Source organism: Hyperoodon ampullatus (genome assembly GCF_949752795.1).
Source record: "Hyperoodon ampullatus genome assembly, chromosome: 2".
NCBI lineage: Eukaryota > Metazoa > Chordata > Mammalia > Artiodactyla > Ziphiidae > Hyperoodon > Hyperoodon ampullatus.
In genome coordinates this window covers 156,984,979-157,004,807 of record NC_136915.1, presented here as the reverse complement: position 1 = coordinate 157,004,807, position 19,829 = coordinate 156,984,979, and the positions used below count along the sequence as shown (strand labels likewise).

The 19,829-nt window shown below is 39.6% G+C and overlaps 1 protein-coding gene across 1 annotated transcript in view; it reads right to left on the bottom strand.

Moving 5' to 3' along the window:
• NIBAN1 (niban apoptosis regulator 1) overlaps positions 1 to 19,829 on the bottom strand; it is a 159,231-nt gene that overhangs the window by 23,695 nt on the left and 115,707 nt on the right. The window contains exon 6 of the mRNA XM_079726916.1: positions 5,828 to 5,943. Within this exon, the coding sequence (XP_079583042.1) occupies positions 5,828 to 5,943 (116 nt within the window). The remainder of the gene's footprint in view (positions 1 to 5,827; positions 5,944 to 19,829) is intronic.

Here is a 19,829-nt window from a genome sequence, read left to right as displayed (position 1 = left end):
TCTTGTTTGGAACACATTTGCCCAAGAGTGATGCAAGTGTTGGCATGGGGAGAGTGAGCTGAGAGAGTAAGGACACTGAAGCCAGAACTTCAAATCAACGGGAAATATTGTCTTAGTTTAAAAGTATTAAATTCAAGAATCATAATAATTGTCCAAATTCATCCTTTTGCAGAGATTGGCTTGAATCTGAGCATGAGCGTGTAAGGGATTTGAAAGATGAAAATGTTATACTGTCCAAAGAAAAAGAACATTCCATTTGGGTGGGCTTATAGTTTTCTTTTAGTCTTTCCCATACAATGTTCCAAGAAATTTGGTTCTATTTTATAACTTAAGGGATTGGAAAGGAAATATGTCTGGAAAAAAAAGGAGGGGGATGGGAGTGGGTTGAAAGCGGGGGGAGGGGGTTGTTGATGAGGGAATAGCTCTGGGGCAGGCAGAGGCCAACTCTGTCTCATCCCAACAGCTCTTCTTCCTGTAAACGTCAGCCCCACCACATCCTGACCTTGTGAGGATCCTCACCTGTCCAGGATCTGCTCTGAGCTTCCCTACCTTGGTTAGCCCTCCATGAGCAGGGTCCAAAGCCCTGGGGCTATCGGAAAGAAAGTAGCTAATCTAATAAAACCAATCATACTAATGAAGGAGTTTCCCCAACCTTCCCTCTTCAGAATAGAATCCACTGAGTTTTACCATAAGGAACCTAAAGATATCTCTTGTGCTTTAAAAAAGGGTGTGTGTGTAAATTTAATTGCTGGGATTTAACTGGGAGATTTTAAAATTCCACCACACATGTACGAAACCAAACCTGGCATTAAGTTGATCGAAACCAAGAAACGCAGGCCTGCTCCCTGAAGGCCACATCACATGTTACCTTCCAGATGCTGCAGCTGTGAGGAAGGTGTGAGGCCCAGAGAGACTGCCCTCCTTCCTGAGGCTGGCCCCATGGTCTGATCAGGCTGTTGGCCTTGTGCCCTTTGTGTTACTCAGCAACCATGGGTGAAAGAATCCATTTAAAAGGGTCACATTCAAGGTCATTAGACAAAAGCCAACCTATGGACAAGACCTAAAAAAATGTGGATAGGGCTTCCCTGGTGGCGCAGTGGTTGAGAGTCCTCCTGCCAATGCAGGGGACACGGGTTCGTGCCGCGCTCCGGGAAGATCCCACATGCCACGGAGCGGCTGGGCCCGTGAGCCATGGCCGCTGAGCCTGCGCATCTGGAGCCTGTGCTCCAGAACGGGAGAGGCCACAACAGTGAGAGGCCCGCGTACCGCAAAAAAAAAAAAAAAAAAATTTATGTGGATAGTCTTCTGGTCTTGAAACCACCCTGATCTGTGGGAATTTTGAGCTCTTCTCTTGGCCCATCTGGTTAATTTAAAGGCAAATAATAAGTATACCACATAGCTTGTACTTACATTTTACAAAATGCTTTCCCTCATGACTTCATTTGATACATTTTTTATTAAGTAGAAAATATATTGATGCTTTTACTGGTATACAAATATTTTCACCTTAATAGTCTGTCAGGCAAGTTATTCTAAGATATTTGCTTTGCCTAGACACTTGCCTAAAATAACCATCACCATGAGGGCATGCCATACTTGCTGTGTGAGTCATTACTATGAAGATAATAATGTAACAATGCTGAAAATCTTCTGAATACAGTCCCCTAGGATAGAAGGGGTTAGGACAATGTTATGATTAAGTTCTTAGCAGACATGAAAAAAAATGCAAATAAATTCAGTGCTTTAAACAAAAGATGTCATATTCTCAAACTCAGTTATGCTATGCCCTTTTCTTTAACTACTTGGTAGCTTCTTTGGGGCGCTGACCTCTTTTTCCTGTGGGTCGTAGGACAGACACTGCTTCAGCTCCACGTGCAAGCGGTTACAGTGAAGCTTACCCTCACCAGGCCCCACACAGGAAAGTCTTGGAAGTTATTTCCTTTTACCAGCTTCTTAAAGGATCACCTGACATGGCTCAGAATGCATATCTGTCACAGACTGGCTTTGTGACTTGGGCCAACTTCTCTGAATGTTCTTTCTCTCGCCTGGAGGGTACTGGACAAATTATCCTGAAATGCCCTTCCAGCGCTCACATCTTATGAGTCTGTGATTTCACCAAAGAAACTTAGATTCCTGGGGGAGCAAAACTTCATGTTGGGTCACTTGATAACTCCAGATTTTACTGATTTCTTCTCTGGTTTTTGTTTTGTTTTGTTTTCCCCTGTAAGGTATTTTTTTATACAGCAAAATTAGCACCTTCCTGTGACTGCTTTGTGCTAATGCTTTATGATGTCCATATATGAACAGACCCACATATGTACCCACACACACTTCTAAGGCTGCCTTGTTCTCTGGATGCTTCTAGGTATGTCTTGCCTCACCATGATGGCAAGGGATGAGTCATTTCATGCTTTTACACCTTACAGCAATTCACACCTATCAGCCCAAAGTAAAGAGCAGAAAGTCAACAAAAGAAAACAAACTCAATACTTAACTCCCAGAAAGGACTTAGTACCTGCTTTCAATGCAATCGTGAAGGAATGTGAGCTGATGTGAGATTTTGAATGAAAGAAAAAATTAAGTACCCTAGCTAAACTCAAGGAGCTAAATAACTGTTTAACTTGGTATAGTCCCATGGTTGATGTTGATCTTTCACTGGACCAGAAGTCGGAAGCCATCATTTCCTTTGCCATTTATCCACTTAGCATGTGACCAAAACAATCAGCTCCACAAGGCAAGGACCATGCTGCCTTGTCCATCTCTGGTTCACTAGCACCCAGCATAGTGCCTGGAATATAGCAGCTCAATAAACAATTGTTGAATGAATACAACTGGGCAAGTCACTTAATCGCTCTATTCTTCCCTCAGTTTTCTCATTTACAAAATGGAAATAATAACTGCTCTACATATCTCATGAGATTGATAAAACGAACAGAGTGGGCTTCCCTGGTGGCGCAGTCGTTGAGAATCTGCCTGCCAATGCGGGGGACATGGGTTCAAGCCCTGGTCTGGGAAGATCCCACATGCCGTGGAGCAACTAAGCCCGTGCGCCACAACTACTGAGCCTGCGTGTCTGGAGCCTGTGCTCCACAACAAGAGAGGCCGCGATAGTGAGAGGCCTGCACACCGCGATGAAGAGTGGCCCCCGCTTGCCGCAACTAGAGAAAGCCCTCGTACAGAAACGAAGACCCAACACAGCCAAAAATAAAAAATAAATTAATTAATTAAAATGTGTCTTAAAAGGAAACATTATAACACCAGGTTTTGGTTTAAAACAAACAAACAAACAAACAAAGAAACAAAAATGAACAGAGTTAGGATTTGAACATAAAAAGTACCATACAATGGCATTTTAATACTGGTATATCTATTAAATATTCATGTTTATATAACAGGCCAATCAATGGCAAATGGTTCAGCCTCCCCTATGCTTTCATTTTTCTTTTTGGCATAAGTATGGATAGTCCTTAATCCTCTCAGATGTATAAATGGATGTGCTTCCTCCAAATATCAGAAACCAAGAATTGATTAAAGTTCTTGAGTAAGTCTCAGGATGGGAAATAAATGAGTTTAGAATCCACCAAAAAAATAAAAATAAAAATAAAGAAAATAAACAAGTGGGACCTAATGAAACTTAAAAGCTTTTGCACAGCAAAGGAAACCATAAACAAGACCAAAAGACAACCCTCAGAATGGGAAAAAATATTTGCACACAAAACAACTGACAAAGGATTAATCTCCAAAATTTACAAGCAGCTCTTGCAGCTCAGTATCAAAAAAAACAAACAACCCAATCCAAAAATGGGAAGAAGACCTAAATAGACATTTCTCCAAAGAAGATATACAGATCGCCAACATACACTTGAAAGGATGCTCAACATCACTAATCATTAGAGAAATGCAAATCAAAACAATGAGGTATCACCTCACACCGATCAGAATGGCTATAAGCAAAAAATCTACAAATAAATGCTGGAGAGTGTGTGGAGAAAAGGGAACCCTCTTGCACTGCTGGTGGGAAATGTAAACTGATACAGCCACTATGGAGAACAGTATGGAGGTTCCTTAAAAAACTAAAAATAGAACTACCATACCACCCAGCAATCCCACTACTGGGCATATACACTGAGGAAACCAAAATTCAAAAAGAGTCACGTACCACAATGTTCATTGCAGCTCTATTTACAACAGCCAGGACATGGAAGCAACCTAAGTGTCCATCGACAGGCGAATGGATAAAGAAGATGTGGCACATATATACAATGGAATATTACTTAGCCATAAAAAGAAATGGAATTGAGTTATTTGTAGTGAGGTGGATGGACCTAGAGTCTGTCATACAGAGTGAAGTAAGTCAGAAAGAGAAAGATAAATACCATATGCTAACACATATATATGGAATCTAAGAAAAAAAAAAGGTCATGAAGAACCTAGGGGTAAGATGGGAATAAAGACACAGACCTACTAGAGAATGGACTTGAGGACACGGGGAGGGGGAAGGGTAAGCTGTGACGAAGTGAGAGAGAGGCATGGACATATATACACTACCATCGTAAAATAGATAGCTAGTGGGAAGCAGCTGCATAGCACAGGGAGATCAGCTCGGTGCTTTGTGACCACCTAGAGGGGTGGGATAGGGAGGGTGGGAGGGAGATGCAAGAAGGAGGGAATATGGGGATATATGTATATGTCTAACTGATTCACTTTGTTATAAAGCAGAAACTAACACACCATTGTAGAGCAGTTATACTCCAATAAAGATGTTAAAAAAAAAAAGAAAAAGGAAGAAGAAGAAAAAGAAGGGGGAGAGGAGGAGGAGAAGATTCTGAGTCATATGGTAAAACAGTAAAGAACAGCCCACTACCATGAGTAAATGTTTTTGGCTTTAGATGTTTAATGACCATACAAAGGCAAGACACCATCTGGCGTCTTCCAAATATTGCTCCCTAATAACAAATTTCACACTTGTTATTCTGGGATATGAGGGGAAATTAAAGAATAGCATTCTTGGACCCTGTATGCCTTTAATTAAATAATGCCCATACTCAGCCTCCTCTTCCTGGCTGAATCAGCTATGTGATTGGTGTCCTTATGGAGGATGAGGTCATATCATGAAATACAGTCTCCTTGTAGATTTGTAACAAAGTGCCTGGTACCAAACCAACCAAGACACTTAGCCTATGACTGACATTTAATCAGGGTCTTGGGAAATTATACTGGACCACAGGGAATAGAGTACCAGAAAAGGTAAATGAAACATATAGAAAACTATCTAATGCTTTCGAAATTTGTTTCCTTTAATTACTTCATTTATAAATCATTCCACAGATAAAGACAGCTATTGGCCAAATACTCTTCCAACAACATCTCATTTAATTCTCACAACCCTGCAACACAAACATTGTCATTCCTATTTTTTTCAGAGGAGTAACCTGAGACTAAGTTAAATAAGGTTGGCAGGCTTTAACCCAAGTCTTCTGACCTAAAGCCCCACCACACAATTTGCACTATGCCACACTGCTCACATTTGCTTCTAGTCTGGAAGCACGAGGTCATTTGAGAGAATATGCATTTTCCAGAAAGAAACTGGAAGTAGCTCTTCCATTGCAGTTGCAGTATTTTGGGCTGCCCTATTTAGTACCTGGTCTGGAGGTCTTTAGAGGTGTCCAATAGTTGGCTGACCAAACACTTCTAGACAATGAGAGAAATGGCCTTTGGAACCACATCCTCCATGCTTGCAACTTTTTAAATTTGCTTGTTTATTATGACCCTGACCTCCTACCACTCAGATGGAAAATAGGATCCAAAATTCTGAGCCCCTTGTTACCTGGACTTCATCCCCAGTGATCATTTCCCACGAGCCATAGTGTCCCTTCTCCTGTCGGAAGAATTGCACAGCTTCTAAAAAGGCTTGGACTTCAAACGTCGTCTGCTTCATATAATCTAAAAGAAAGAGGCAAGGGCATTTAGCAAACAAAACCACTTTATTTTATATTTTTCCATGGTTCAGAGATCTAGCATTACCTGAATATTACAAGGGATAGAATTATGAGACACAAAAAAGTTAAGCAAGTACTGAATTCCAAATTCATCTGCAGGTGTAAATCACATGACTTGCTCACTATACCAGCTGATTAATTCTATCAGTTACTAGACATGCTGGTTATGACCAGAGCAAATCTATCCCCCTTTATGTCTCTTGTATTTCCCTCAGACACCCAGGCACTTAGTGGCTTTATGCCACCAATTATAACACCTCAGTAAGGCACACTATTCCTCTAAGTGCCTCATGTACCCAAGGTATCCCCTCCCAGTTTCCCAAATAAAACTCCAATTTCTCTGTGACCTGATATTAACTTTGTCAAAAGGACATCGATATAATAGGCTGATTTATACAAATGAAGGATAATAATTGCTAACACATATAGCAAGATATTGTTCTTGTAAGCATGTTACATATTTCACTGAAACCTCACAAAAACCTCTGAGGTGAGTATTATTATCATCTCCAGCTTGTAGATGAGGAGACTATAGCACAGAAAGCACAGAAAGGTGAATTAATTGCCAAAGGTCATATACCAATAAGGGTATGAACTCAGATAGTTTGACACAAGAGCCTGCTTCTAAGCACTACACTATACTACCTCACATACTAGTTTTTTGGTTTGCCTTTCCAAACATATTGGATTTTAAAAGGTGTTATATCTGAGAGGTAATATCCTACCACAAAGGAATAGATACCTAATGGTATAGGATTTTTAAGCATGCTAAATGGCCTTCCTAGAATTCCACAAATCATACCGTGCATGCAAATACTTTCATTTCTGCAATGGACTGAATGCTTGTGTCTCCTAAAATTCATATGTTGAAACCCTAATCCCCAATGTAATGATATTTGGAGATGGAGGCTTTGGGAGGCAATTAGGTCATGAAGGTAGAGCCCTCATGTTGGACTTAAGCCCTTATAAGACAAGGCTCGCTCTCTTGCTCTCTCTCTCTTCTCTTTCTCTGTCTCTGTCCAGACACTGGATCTGCCACTGCCTTGATCTTGAACTTCCAAGACTATGGTATTTTTGTTAGAGCAGCCCAAACTGACCAAGAGAATTTTCATCACATAAAACTAGCTCATGCGGGCTTCCCTGGTGGCGCAGTGGTTGAGAATCTGCCTGCCAATGCAGGGGACACGGGTTCAAGCCCTGGTTTGGGGAGATCCCACATGCCGCGGAGCAACTAGGCCCGTGAGCCACAACTACTGAGCCTGCGCGTCTGGAGCCTGTGCTCCACAACAAGAGAGGCCGCGATAGTGAGAGGCCCGTGCACCGCGATGAAGAGTGACCCCCACTTGCCACAACTAGAGAAAGCCCTCGCACAGAAACGAAGACCCAACACAGCAAAAATAAATAAATAAAAATTTAAAAAAAATCTTAAAAAAAAAAACTAGCTCATGGAGGATACAGTGATAACCGAATTATAGAAATATTAGCAGGAAAGTGAATTTTAGAAATAATCTAATCTAACAATAAAGAAATCAAATCTTAGAAAATGGAAATAAAGTAGGCAAAGTGAAGTGACTGAAAGGGTCAAGTCTCCTGCCTCCTGCTTCTCCCCTAATAGGACACAAAGTTCTCTTGCTAATAGCATATGATCTGTATTAATAGAACAATATTAGATAGGTCAGTTGAAGGCAGCTGATTCACTGGTGGGGGGGACGTTCAGAACTTTAAGCCAGTAGGATTGCTCAGTCAAGGACTCAGTGGTTGATTCGGGGACTGAGCAGAACTAAAAGAGCATCAATCTGCTCTAAAAGGGGACAATCAATTAATGGATTGTAGATGACTCTTTTGAGATTGGCTTTCTAGGTCATAAACCTCAGGAGCGTGGAAAAGAGAAAATACAACTCAAGGAATAGCCTCTATAAGAGTACAAGCAAAATTCTTCACAGTGAAGATACCATGAAGCCCAGAAGCTCCACCTTCAAAAATGTGGAACAGTAACTGACATTTCTAATATCAACATAAAGATTTAGTTAAAATCTAAATCAGAAAAAGGGCATGTCCCAAGAATCAGGTTTTCAAATTGAAGTGTTTTCTTCCTTGTCATTTATTTATTTATTTATTTTGGTTTGGCAATTGATTTAGTGTTTAATCTTAGAGGTCTGGAAAACACAAGTTAAGGTCTTGGTATAAAATTGACAACAAGGGGGCTGTGATATGGGGCTCAGTACACTGGGAGGAACTATACCAATTGAGATGGAAACTGTAATTACTACATTGAGATTCAAAACTGACTCATGTGCTCTTATTTTTAACAGCTGTTTTCATTTCCAGTCTAAGGAAACAAAGAGATGGAAGAAAATGTGGTACTTAGATGGAGTGAGTATTGCCAGACCCACGAGCCTGGGAATGAGGTTTAAGTTCTTCAAGTCCTTACAAGAAGCATCAATTTACTTCTTTCTCCCCTAGCTGACCTCAGTAACCAGAGGAGGTATCTGAAATCATGGCCATACCATCTATATCTATATACACATATATGTAAAGAAAACTATGACACTCCCTCTGATGGTTGCTTTTTCAAAGACCTCTAGAGAAAACAACTGAAGAAATGAGATTTGGAGGCAATGATGTGGGAGCCAGAGAGAAGTCAAGGAAGAAGTGGAAGAGCTAGAATGCAGCAGTGGTGCAGGATGAAGCATCTTAATATAGGCGGAGAAGAAAAGTATTAGCAATCAAATGAACCATAAAGGAAATTATAGTCATTGAACAGTAGTAATGAAGTTTAAAAGAATAAGGGCATGAATCTCCATTCTGGACTCTACCATTAAGCCAGACTTACACTGGATTTTAACTACTCTTTTTCCTTATGGTAAAAAGGACCTAATCACTGATTTCATCATTAGATTTTTAGATTATAAAAGGATTAAAGTAATTTATATAAAACTTTTAGAACACTACCTGTCACATAATAAGTTGCTTTATGGATATTGGTTCTCATGATTATAAACAAAGTCCAATAGAAACTGCCAGATCATTAAGGAAATAAAGACAAAGGTTTGCTTTGTAAAGGACAGAGCTACATTGCAATGCTCATATGATCTTCACTTCTTCTAAGTTGTTTGCAAAGGCATTGCTGAACTCAGCCAGAATGTACAGGTGTTTGAAAGAAACCAGATTTTCAGTTATTTAATCTACTTCCTGCCACAGATCCCATGGGAACAAATTCTGGGATCATAATCACCCATGCTCCTGCCAACAGGAACTTGAGAGTTAGTTCCATGGCCCCCAGAATCAACAATGGTTTTTGATCTTTCGGCCCTCTCCTGCAAGCTGACTTAGAAAAATGGCAGGCATCAGCTCAAACTCTACTTTTCCAACATGCTGTAGTCATGAGGATGCTCAAGGAGACAGACGTGCTGGGGAGAACTTAGGCATCATTAAATGCAGCTCCTTCAATTTACGGATGAGGAAACTGGAAGAAGAAATGGTTAATTTCTTAGCTGAAGGTCACACAGCTGGTCAGAATCAGAGCCAAGAGTTGAAAAAGTGGCTCTGGCATGTCATAAGCAGCCTTGGCATTCATGCTTACTTAAATCATAGACTATGAGAGTTAGAACTGATCTCAAAGGTCACCCACCCCAAGCTCTTTTCAATGCTGGGAGCCTTCAGAATCCCTGAGACACTCATCCAGGCTTAGCTTGAATATTTCCAGTGACAGGAGGCTCACAATTTAATGAAATAGTCTTTTTTGTCACTGAACTGTTGTAATTATTTGAAAATTTTTCCTTCTGTTGAGCCAAAATCTGTTTCCATGAACTCTCATTAATCCTGCTTCTGCCTTTCAGAGCAAAATAGACAAGTTTACTCTTCTTCCATATGGTAACTAAAAGATAGCTGAGTATCCTTATTTTCCTGCAATCATTCTTTAAACAATATAGTTTGGGGATTTTTAAAAACTTGGCCCTCCTTTTTTCTTCCTTCCCTTAGTGACCAATTTGAATCTGTCAATATCTTTCTTAAATTTGGACCTAGACTGAATACAACACAAAGAGTATTGTCTAACTAGTGCAAATTAGGTAAAGTAGAAAGATCACTTTCCTTTTTCTGGTCCCTAACCTCTTTTTTAATTAACTATAGCATACTGTTGGCTCATACATTTCCTGTAGTCCAATAAAATCCTGACAACTTTTTCATAAAAAAACCCTTGTCAATCTAAGCCTTTTCTAACCCATACTTCTGCTTTTGATTTTGAAGTGCAGGCTTTAACATTACCCCTATTAAGTTACAACTTACCGTGATCAGTTCAGTGCCCTAGAGCCTGCCAAAATCATTAAAAAAATGTAATTCTGTCCCCAGACTCCCTTTTACCTTGGTATCATTCGAAAATTTGGTGGGCTTAACCTTCTGTGTTTCTATCCAACTCACTGACAAAAACATTCATCAGATCAAAGGTGAGGACAGAGCCCTGGGAAACTCTAAACATTTTAGGAGACATGTGGGAGACACATCTTGGCCATTCACTCAACAATCACATCCTCGGGACCAAGACTATTATTGAAAATAGAAAATAGACTATGTCTATTTTCCTTATTCCCTCCCTAGTTCTAATCTGTGCAGCTGCATGGAAAACTCATATTTGGGAGACATGATTAAGGACTTTTGCAAGGGAAAGAAAGCTTCTCTAGGCCCCTTGGGGACAATTATTCAGGGGGCCAGCCAGAGAGAAATCGTTTTTGGTTTTTTTCCACTTATATGGATTTACTGCATGTCTGAGTCAACTGAAATGCCAAAGCTCCAAGGCCTATGTAGTCATTCTGGATTTTGACTCTGGCTGCTGTGTCGGGACTCCCTGACTCGGGCTGGGTTTGGAAGCTGCCTTGTTATTTTATTTTATTGGTAAATGGTGCCAAGCCATGTTAGCTGATCTGCCTGGTGATTTGTGAAAGTTATGTAACAGCATTACTCACTACACTGCTATGGGGTTCATCTCACTAATGTATGCTTCCAAACTGTCTTCAGCTTCAGGTCATATGTTGCCTTTTTTTAGGAGACCTGCGGCAAGGCTGTTTGTCCTAGTTTCTCTTCCAGAGCAGAGAAGCAGCACTGGGGAAAGTAACCAACATTTACTGAATACTATCATGGAGTATGAACCATAAGAGATGTTTACACAGACTATCTCATATAATCCTTCCAATAATCCCATTAGGTAGGAATTCATATTCCCACTTTAAGGCTGACAAAGAAACTGAGTTTCAGAAAGGTTAACTAATCTGTTTAAGCTAGTATATGGACAAGCAAGGCCTATTTGCTTCTAATGTCCTGTTATAACACTCTATGGTTTTATTTTTTATTTATTTTTTGCTGTACGCGGGCCTCCCACTGTTGTGGCCTCTCCCGTTGCGGAGCACAGGCTCCGGACGCGCAGGCCCAGCGGCCATGGCTCACGGGCCCAGCCACTCCGCGCCACGCGGGATCCTCCCGGAACGGGGCGTGAACCCGCATCCCCTGCATCATCAGGCGGACTCTCAACCACTGCGCCACCAGGGAAGCCCCTATGGTTTTATTTTTTTAACTTTTTATTTTGAGATAATCATAGATTCACATTTTTATAAGAAATAATACAGAGATATCCAATATATCCTCACCCAGTTTTCCCTAATGGAAATATCTTGCAAAAGCTATAGTACAATATCACAAGCAGGAAATTGACACTGATTCAATCTAGCCACCTTATTCAGATTTCATCAGTTTTACATGCACAGGGGTGGGGTGTGTGTTGTGGTTTAACTTTTAAATTATTTTATTTTATTTTTTTATATCTTTATTGGAATATAACTGCTTTACAATGTTGTTAGTTTCTGCTGTATAACAAAGTGAATCAGCTGTATGTATACATATATCCCCATATCCCCTCCCTCTTGTGTCTCCCTCCCACCCTCCCAATCCCACCCTTCTAGGTTGTTACAAAGCATCGAGCTTATCTCCCTGTTCTATGCAGCAGCTTCCCATTAGCCATCCATTTTATAAAGTTATTTTAAATTTTATTTCTTTCTCAAAGTTTAGAATCATGTAATTCTGGAATTTGACTATATCACAGGGATCATTTAGTCCAAACCACTCATTTAATTAGTGAGCAGATTGAGAGCAAGACAGAATGTGATATGCATTAAAGAAAACCCTCTCACTGGAATTAAAAATGAATGATGTCTGTTCTAATGAAATGGTAATAAAAGTTTTTATTTTTATTAAAAAACTTATTTATTCATGACCAACTTAAGCAAATATTTATTACCAAATTGTAAATAATAACTCTTATGAGAACTAGCCCCAGGTTTACTTAGAAGTCCCTGAATAGTATTCTGTAAACTGCCAGATGAAAATATTCATCTACTGGCCAAATCATGTCTGTGTTAGTGAGCACGGATCTACCAGGAAGAGAAGAGGAATAAGCCAAGAAAGAATGTACACTTCCTGAAGATCCAGGGACCCCAGAATGAATTATAATGGTGTTACTCTAGTTGAAAATACAAAGATATGAGAACTCACTCTGAGGATATAAAAGCCTTCTTAAATAAATGGAAAAAAGGTGTTTCTATTGTTTTGATAGAATGTTTTAACCATGCAGAAAAACTGTATGCCTCATCTAGCTAAAAGTGGTACATCTCATGAATTTTTGACTTGTCAATAAATATTAAAAGGCTGTTTATTAACACAGAAAATGAAGTGGGGATTACTAAAACAAGTGAAGACTAACCTCATTTCCTTTAAATAAATTACATTGGTAGAATAGCTACCATTGACTTTGGAGACATCCTGTATCTAGATTTTAGCAAGACAAATATTAGAGTTTTGCATAATTTTGACTGACATACTGAAGAAATTTAGATTAGTTGATAATGCAAACAAACATAATGAAGTAGGTAAACAGCCTAAATGATGGGTGCTGGTTAAAGGGCTGATGCTACTGACATCTTAGAGGAAAACATTTTTAATTACTTAGAAAAGGTAATATATAGACAGACAGACAGATAGAGGTAGATAGGTAACCAGGGTTTCACTTAACTGTGAGCTCAGTACAAGTCAGTGGTATGATACAGTTGTACATAAAGCAGGGGAGGTTGGACCACAGGAATGTGGAATATACCAAAGACAATGATGGTTATAGATAGATTCTGAGATACACTACTCTGAGCTTATCATTATATACTTCCAGCTCATGCTGAGCAACAGAATATTTTACAAAAAATTTAAAAATAAAGAAGAAAAGGTGGAGTATTCTGAAGAAGACCAAGTAAATGAGGAATCTCACGGCCTTGGAAAGAAAAAACCTAGAGGGAAGAATTCTTTATCTGTGTGAAGACCTGCAATGTAAAAGAGGACTGGATTTGTTCCTTGTAGATTCCAGATACTAGAGTCAGGATAGAATGGTCCAAAGTAGAGTGTGGCAGATTTTGACTCAATATTTTGACTCAAAATTTCTAACAATTAGATTTATCTTAGAGTGAAATAGGCTCCAATAAGTTGTCAGAAGTTCCCCTCCCGGGCTTCCCTGGTGGCGCAGTGGTTGAGAGTCCGCCTGCCGACGCAGGAGACACGGGTTCGTGCCCCGGTCCGGGAAGATCCCACATGCCGCGGAGCGGCTAAGCCCGTGAGCCATGACCGCTGAGCCTGCGTGTCCGGAGCCTGTGCTCCGCAACGGGAGAGTCCACAACAGTGAGAGGCCCGCGTACCGCAAAAAAAAAAAAAAAGTTCCCCTCCAAGAGGAAGTGCTCCATCAGGGCTGAGTTACCTTGTAGAAGGTGTACGGACTTGCTTAAATCTCTCTATTATATACTATCATGACATTGTGTACCTCCTCACCATAGCACTTAGAACAATTATAATTTCATAGTTGTTAGTATAATCATTTTAATATGCCTTTTCCCTAGACTGTAAGCTCTAGGAAGACAGGAGACTGTTGTTTGCATTCATCACTGCATCCTCAATCCCTGGTCTAGTGTCTGGCACATAAGATAGAAAGAGAAAGAGGGAAAAGAAATGAGGGAAGGAAGGAGGAAAGAAAGAGAGGAAGGGAGAAAGGGAGGAAGGGAGGGATTCAAATACTAGAGAGAGGGCTGGATTAAATCTCCTTATAAATTTCCTTCTAAACTGAGATTTCTTGATTACAAACAAAACCCAAGCACTGCAAATGAATCACATTCTCTTAATGAGTCTTTTCCCTACCGTTGTAAAGAATTTCTGAAGGAAATGGATGTCCTCATCCCAATGCTTCTCAGACTTTGGTGAGCATCACAGTCCCCTGCAGGACTTGCTGAAGCAGACTGTTGGGCCCCACCCCAGAGTCTCTGATTCAGCAGGTCTGAACTAGGGCCCAAGAATGTACATTTCTAACAAGCTCTCCAAGTGATTCTGCTGCAGGTGGTTTACAGACCAGATTTTGAGAAAACAAATTACAGAGAAGGAAGAGATACAGTAGAAGACCGTGGCTCTTGAATGCTTAGGGTCTTAATGAGGGCTTTCCCTCATTATCAGGTTAAGAAATGTCCCCTCTGTCAACTGCTCACCTATTTAACACAAATGAACCCTTCTACTTACTCAAAGTGATGTATAAAAATAGTACTATGATGAAGATTTATCAGAGGTATGTGGATAAGGAGCCACTTTAGGCAGGTTCATAAGGACATCATCTCATGCAACTAGAACTCTACCCGTGGAAGGGAACTCCCACTCACTTCAGAGGCAATCATCATTGTCTGGACATAAATTCTCAGATGCAACCCTAGTTAAACCTCATTTTCCCTTTTTTGGTACTCAGTGGATATGTGGACTATATCTTCTGTGGCAGCCTTCTTTTCTTCAGCATACATTATCTCACTTCATTTTTCTTAATTTTTTTCAAAGTCTCAAAGAGATAAAAATGACCTATGCTCTTATCTCTTCCAAAGAGATGAGAGAGTCTCAAATGCTACAGAATAGAACATATTATATCCTTTATCCAAATCAGAACTATCAGGTGGGATATAGGTCAGTTCTTGATTATCTTTGTTGACTAAGGAAAGCGATGACAATGATAATTCTTAAAACTTTGCTTCTGTAATTTTATTTTATTTTATTTTATTTTTGCGGTACACGGGCCTCTCACTGTTGTGGCCTCTCCCGTTGCGGAGCACAGGCTCCGGACGTGCAGGCTCAGCGGCCATGGCTCACGGGCCCAGCTGCTCCGCGGCATGTGGGATCTTCCCGGACCGGGACACGAACCCGTGTCCCCTGCACCGGCAGAAGGACTCTCAACCACTGCGCCACCAGGAAAGCCCTGCTTCTGTATTTTGTGTCTACATTTTAATTCAGAAGAGTCTGATGTCCCAGTGATTCACCCTCTATGAAAACATAAAACAAAGTTGCCTGATGGGGAACCAATTTGTGCTCGGGTCGTCCTCCTTCCTTACTTTAAGTGATGGCATCTCAGACCGATGCTGGTTGAAACTACTCCCTTCCTTTTCCTTCTTTTGCTCCTTCCCCAGCTCCACCACCCCTACATGTGCAGTCACATGTATGCACACGTGTACACACACCCAGAAACAAATCTTTCCCTGGGCTGCGTGAAGTAATCAATACTGGCTCTAAAGGTTTCCCCCAGGGTAACAGAAGGGAAAGTGGGAGGGCAAAGAGACTCTAGACCAGCACTGCCCGGTAGAAATATAATGAAAGCCACATACGCGATTTTAAATTTTATAGTAGCCACATCATAAAAGTGAAAAGAAAGTTAAGATTAATTATATATTTTATTTAAACCAATATATCCAAAATATGTAAGCAATATAAAAATTATTAATGAGATAGTTTACATTCTTTCTTTTTCTTTTTTTTTTTTACTAAGTTTTCGAAATCTGGTGAGTGTTTTACACTTTCAGCACATTTCATTTCGAACTATCCATGTTTCGAGTGATCAGTAGCCGCATATGGCTAGTGGCCACCGTGTTAGACTGCACAGCTCTGAATGTTCATGGTTTAAGTTCGATTGTTTATCTGAGTGGGGGCAGAGGAAGGAGGCAATAAAAGAGGGCACACCACTGCACGCCTGAACGGTATTCAAGCAGCATGATTGCAAAGGAGATGTATTCAGATGTATTCCTACTCTAAATCAATAAAGAAGGAAGAAACCTGACTTTATCTTTAATTCATCATTACACACATAGCACAGTTCATCTACTAGAATAATCCTAGGAGCACAATAATGCACAAAAATAAGAAATAAGATGACTTGCAACAAGTCCTTATATGGATTAAGGTTAGAGTTTAAGACCCTTGACAATTATATCTCACTCATAAGTCCTGCCCCATGGGCAGTGAGGAATCCTTATGGCTTTAACTTTGAGGGCTCTCTAACAACAATGCCGTATCATAATAGTTCTGCATAGTGTGGCTAACCACCAACGGACATATTAGATGAGATCATTTCCAAACAGGATACAGCCTTACAACAATCTGCTATATTTGTAGCAGCAAATTGTTCACCCCTCTCTTATGTTCCACCAAAAAGAAAAAAACAGCTAAAATGCTTGATGGATTTAGGTGCCTCCTGTTCCTATTGTAGACAATCTCAGTAGTTGCTATAGACTTGAATTACATGATGTAATCAACTCATTCCATGGAACTATTTGAAAGAATTGGCCTGATGATCTAATTCTCTTATGGTAAAACAGAGAAAGAGGAAATAAAAAGAAAACCTCAATTCCTGTGTTGGAAGTATGAAAGCTTCTGAATGCATGAGAGAAAGAGAGAGAGAGAGAACATGCATGCACATCTCTTACCTTGATGTGTTAGTTATAAGCAAATACCTCTTGAGTATTCACAGCTCTTAATGGTATTTTTACCACTAAGGAAGACATGATGGAATCATAGAACTAGAATGGACTTTTAATGTCTAGTTCATTTCTCTACTAGTAGGGTAGCATTTATTTATTCAATAACTGAAATACTACATAAATTATTCCAGACCTATGATCATTATTCATAATAGTAAAAGCTAATACTTATTAAGTAGTACATTCCATGTGTGGGTTTACAAATCAAAATTAATCAAGTTTAAGTCATTCAGAAGACATTCTCTCAGTCTTTCCATACATCACATTTTAGAACACAAGAGTTCTCGTTCTCAGGCAGTTCTCCCTTGTGGGGGACCTACATTTCTCATGTTACAATTGAGAACATTTCTGCAAGTAGCATCTTCAATGGAGTTAGAAACACCATTGGAAAATCATTATTGTGTCTTCCCAGACCTTTTCTTTCAAGCTGAGTAATACAAGTATCTCTAAGATTCCTTGCAGTTTTTATTTTTCAACCCCATACTTACATTTTTGAATCTCCTCTGATAGCATTCTACAACTCCACATTTCTTAAGTTTTAGGCTGGGCGTAGTTCTCCCTATTTAACTTAATATTAATATAACCTTATTTAATATAACCTTATTTTATACTGCAGCCTGCCCTGATCCTTTCACTTCCAGCACCCTTAAACCCCCTTAATCTCCCCTACTATTTTTCCATAGCACTTATAACCTTTTATCATATTTCATAATTTGCTCATTTACTATATTTATGGTTTATTTGCTGTCTCCCCCATCGGTCCCTAACTAGAATATAAGTGCACAAGAACAGGGATCTTTGTTTTGCTCATTGCTGTACCCTGAGTTCCTAGAATAGTCCCTGGCACGTAGTATATGCTCAATAAATATAGACCTGATCAATGTAAATTCACACAGTTTCTAATTAAGTTAATGTATAAGTATTCATACAGACACACGTTCCTAGCTGATTGGTAAGTATATCGGGCAAGACACAATTAAATGTCTAAATTTAAAATAAATGTTTATTTTATTACAACAGAGAAGAAAACTGGGTTATACTGGAAGTGCTCATTCTTTAAAAAGTTTGTTGCTCTTCAGTAGCAAGGATTGGGAGTACTGATTATTTTTGTTTTATTCCCATATTTTTCTAATTATGAACACTAAGTCCACAAATCTAGAATATTCAAAGTTAATGTTCACTCACTTCTCAATTTAAATATAGGTATCAAATATTAAATCTATTTTAGGCTCCTAACACCTTTACCTGTATTTTAAGTTAGACCTCATAATTTTAGATTAAAAAATATTGTGCCTACATGCTATCGGGAGAAAACAGACCCAACTTCCATTTTTTAAACAGCAATTTTATTGATCTGGGTTTATTTTTGATCCCCATTTTATCCCCAATGTTTATTATGGTGCCTAAAATATAGTAGGGGGAAATCTTAAATTATTTATTTATTTAATGAAAAATAACTCTGGCAAACTAGGAAAAATTTGACCGAAGACATTTGGGGGAAAAGCAACAAATACAGTGTATTCTAAAAAATTTAAAAGTAGGGAAAAAGTGATAACTGATTGATGTAGAACTGAGAAAAATCATATTTCAGCCAGAATCATTGCACCTATGGCCTAATCCCTATCATATATTCACTCACTCACCAAACACTGGTTGAACATGTTCTATGTATGAGTCACTGTGAAGAATTCTCTGAATAGAAGGGGAAAAGATTTGGTTCATAGGCATGAAGTTTAGTGTAGGAAATAACGATAAATCCAACATCTCTTCACCATTGTATCCCCAGCACCCCAAACAACCACAGGGCAGATGTTCAATTTGGTAAAAGTGGTACAATAATGGCTAATTATCCATAAGACAATAAAGGGTGTAATAAATGCTATCAGAGAAAGCAAAGGGCCATGGGAGTTAAGAAGGGAAAGGAGTCTCTCTGGTTTGGGATGGGAACGTTTTCCTGGAACAGGGAGCTAAGTGGACAAGGATAGGTTGAATTGCGGCAGGTGGCGGGTGTTCAAGGCAAACGGAGGAGCATGATCCAAAGCAAAGAGGCAAACCACACAGAGCACATACGAACTGTCCTCACCAAACAGCATTTCCTGTTTTCAAATATCTGAGCTACGAAATCTTCAAACCTGCCTGCAGAAAGGGTTTTTTAATTTATATTAAGTGCAGATATAAAATTATGTGGTTATAAAGGCTTCCAAAAGAGTACAAGGCAGTGAGCTCTGGAGTCCAAGAGGCCTAGGGGCTTCCTAACTGTGACCAAGATGCTGTTGTGTTGTATGAGGCACCGTGCAAAGGACTGAGGACAGAGACTGGCACTTGTGGCTTCTCTACAGCTGCTAGTAGCTTTCCTTCCTCTCCTTCACTCAGTGTCCTAACTGCAGCCTTGAGCTTACTTGGCAGGAAAAGCGCACATTACAGGCATACCTTAGAGATACTGCGGTTCGGTTCCAGACCGCTACAGTAAAGCAAATAGCCCAATAAAGGGAGTCACATGAATTTTTTGGTTTCCCGGTGCATATAAAAGTTATGTTTACACTATACTGTAGTCTATTAAGTGTGCAGTAACATTATGTCTAAAAAACAATGTATATACCTTGATTAAAAAATATCTTATTACTAAGAAATCCTAACCATCATCTGAGCCTTCAGTGAGTCATAATCTTTTTGCAATAGTAACAACAAAGATCACTGATCACAGATCACCATAACAATAATAATAATTAAAAAGCTTGAAATATTGCAAGACTTGCCCAAATGTGACACAGAGACATGAAGTGAGCAAATGCTGTTGGAAAAATGGTGCCAACAGACTTGCTTGATGAGGAATAGCCACAAGCCTTCTTCTATGTGTAAAAAATGCAGTATGTGCAAAGTGCAATAAAGCAAAAGCACAACCAAACAAGGTTTGGCTGTACAACACTCTAGTGTATCCCCATCAGTGTGAGTCTGGTCTTTAAAGAGTTTT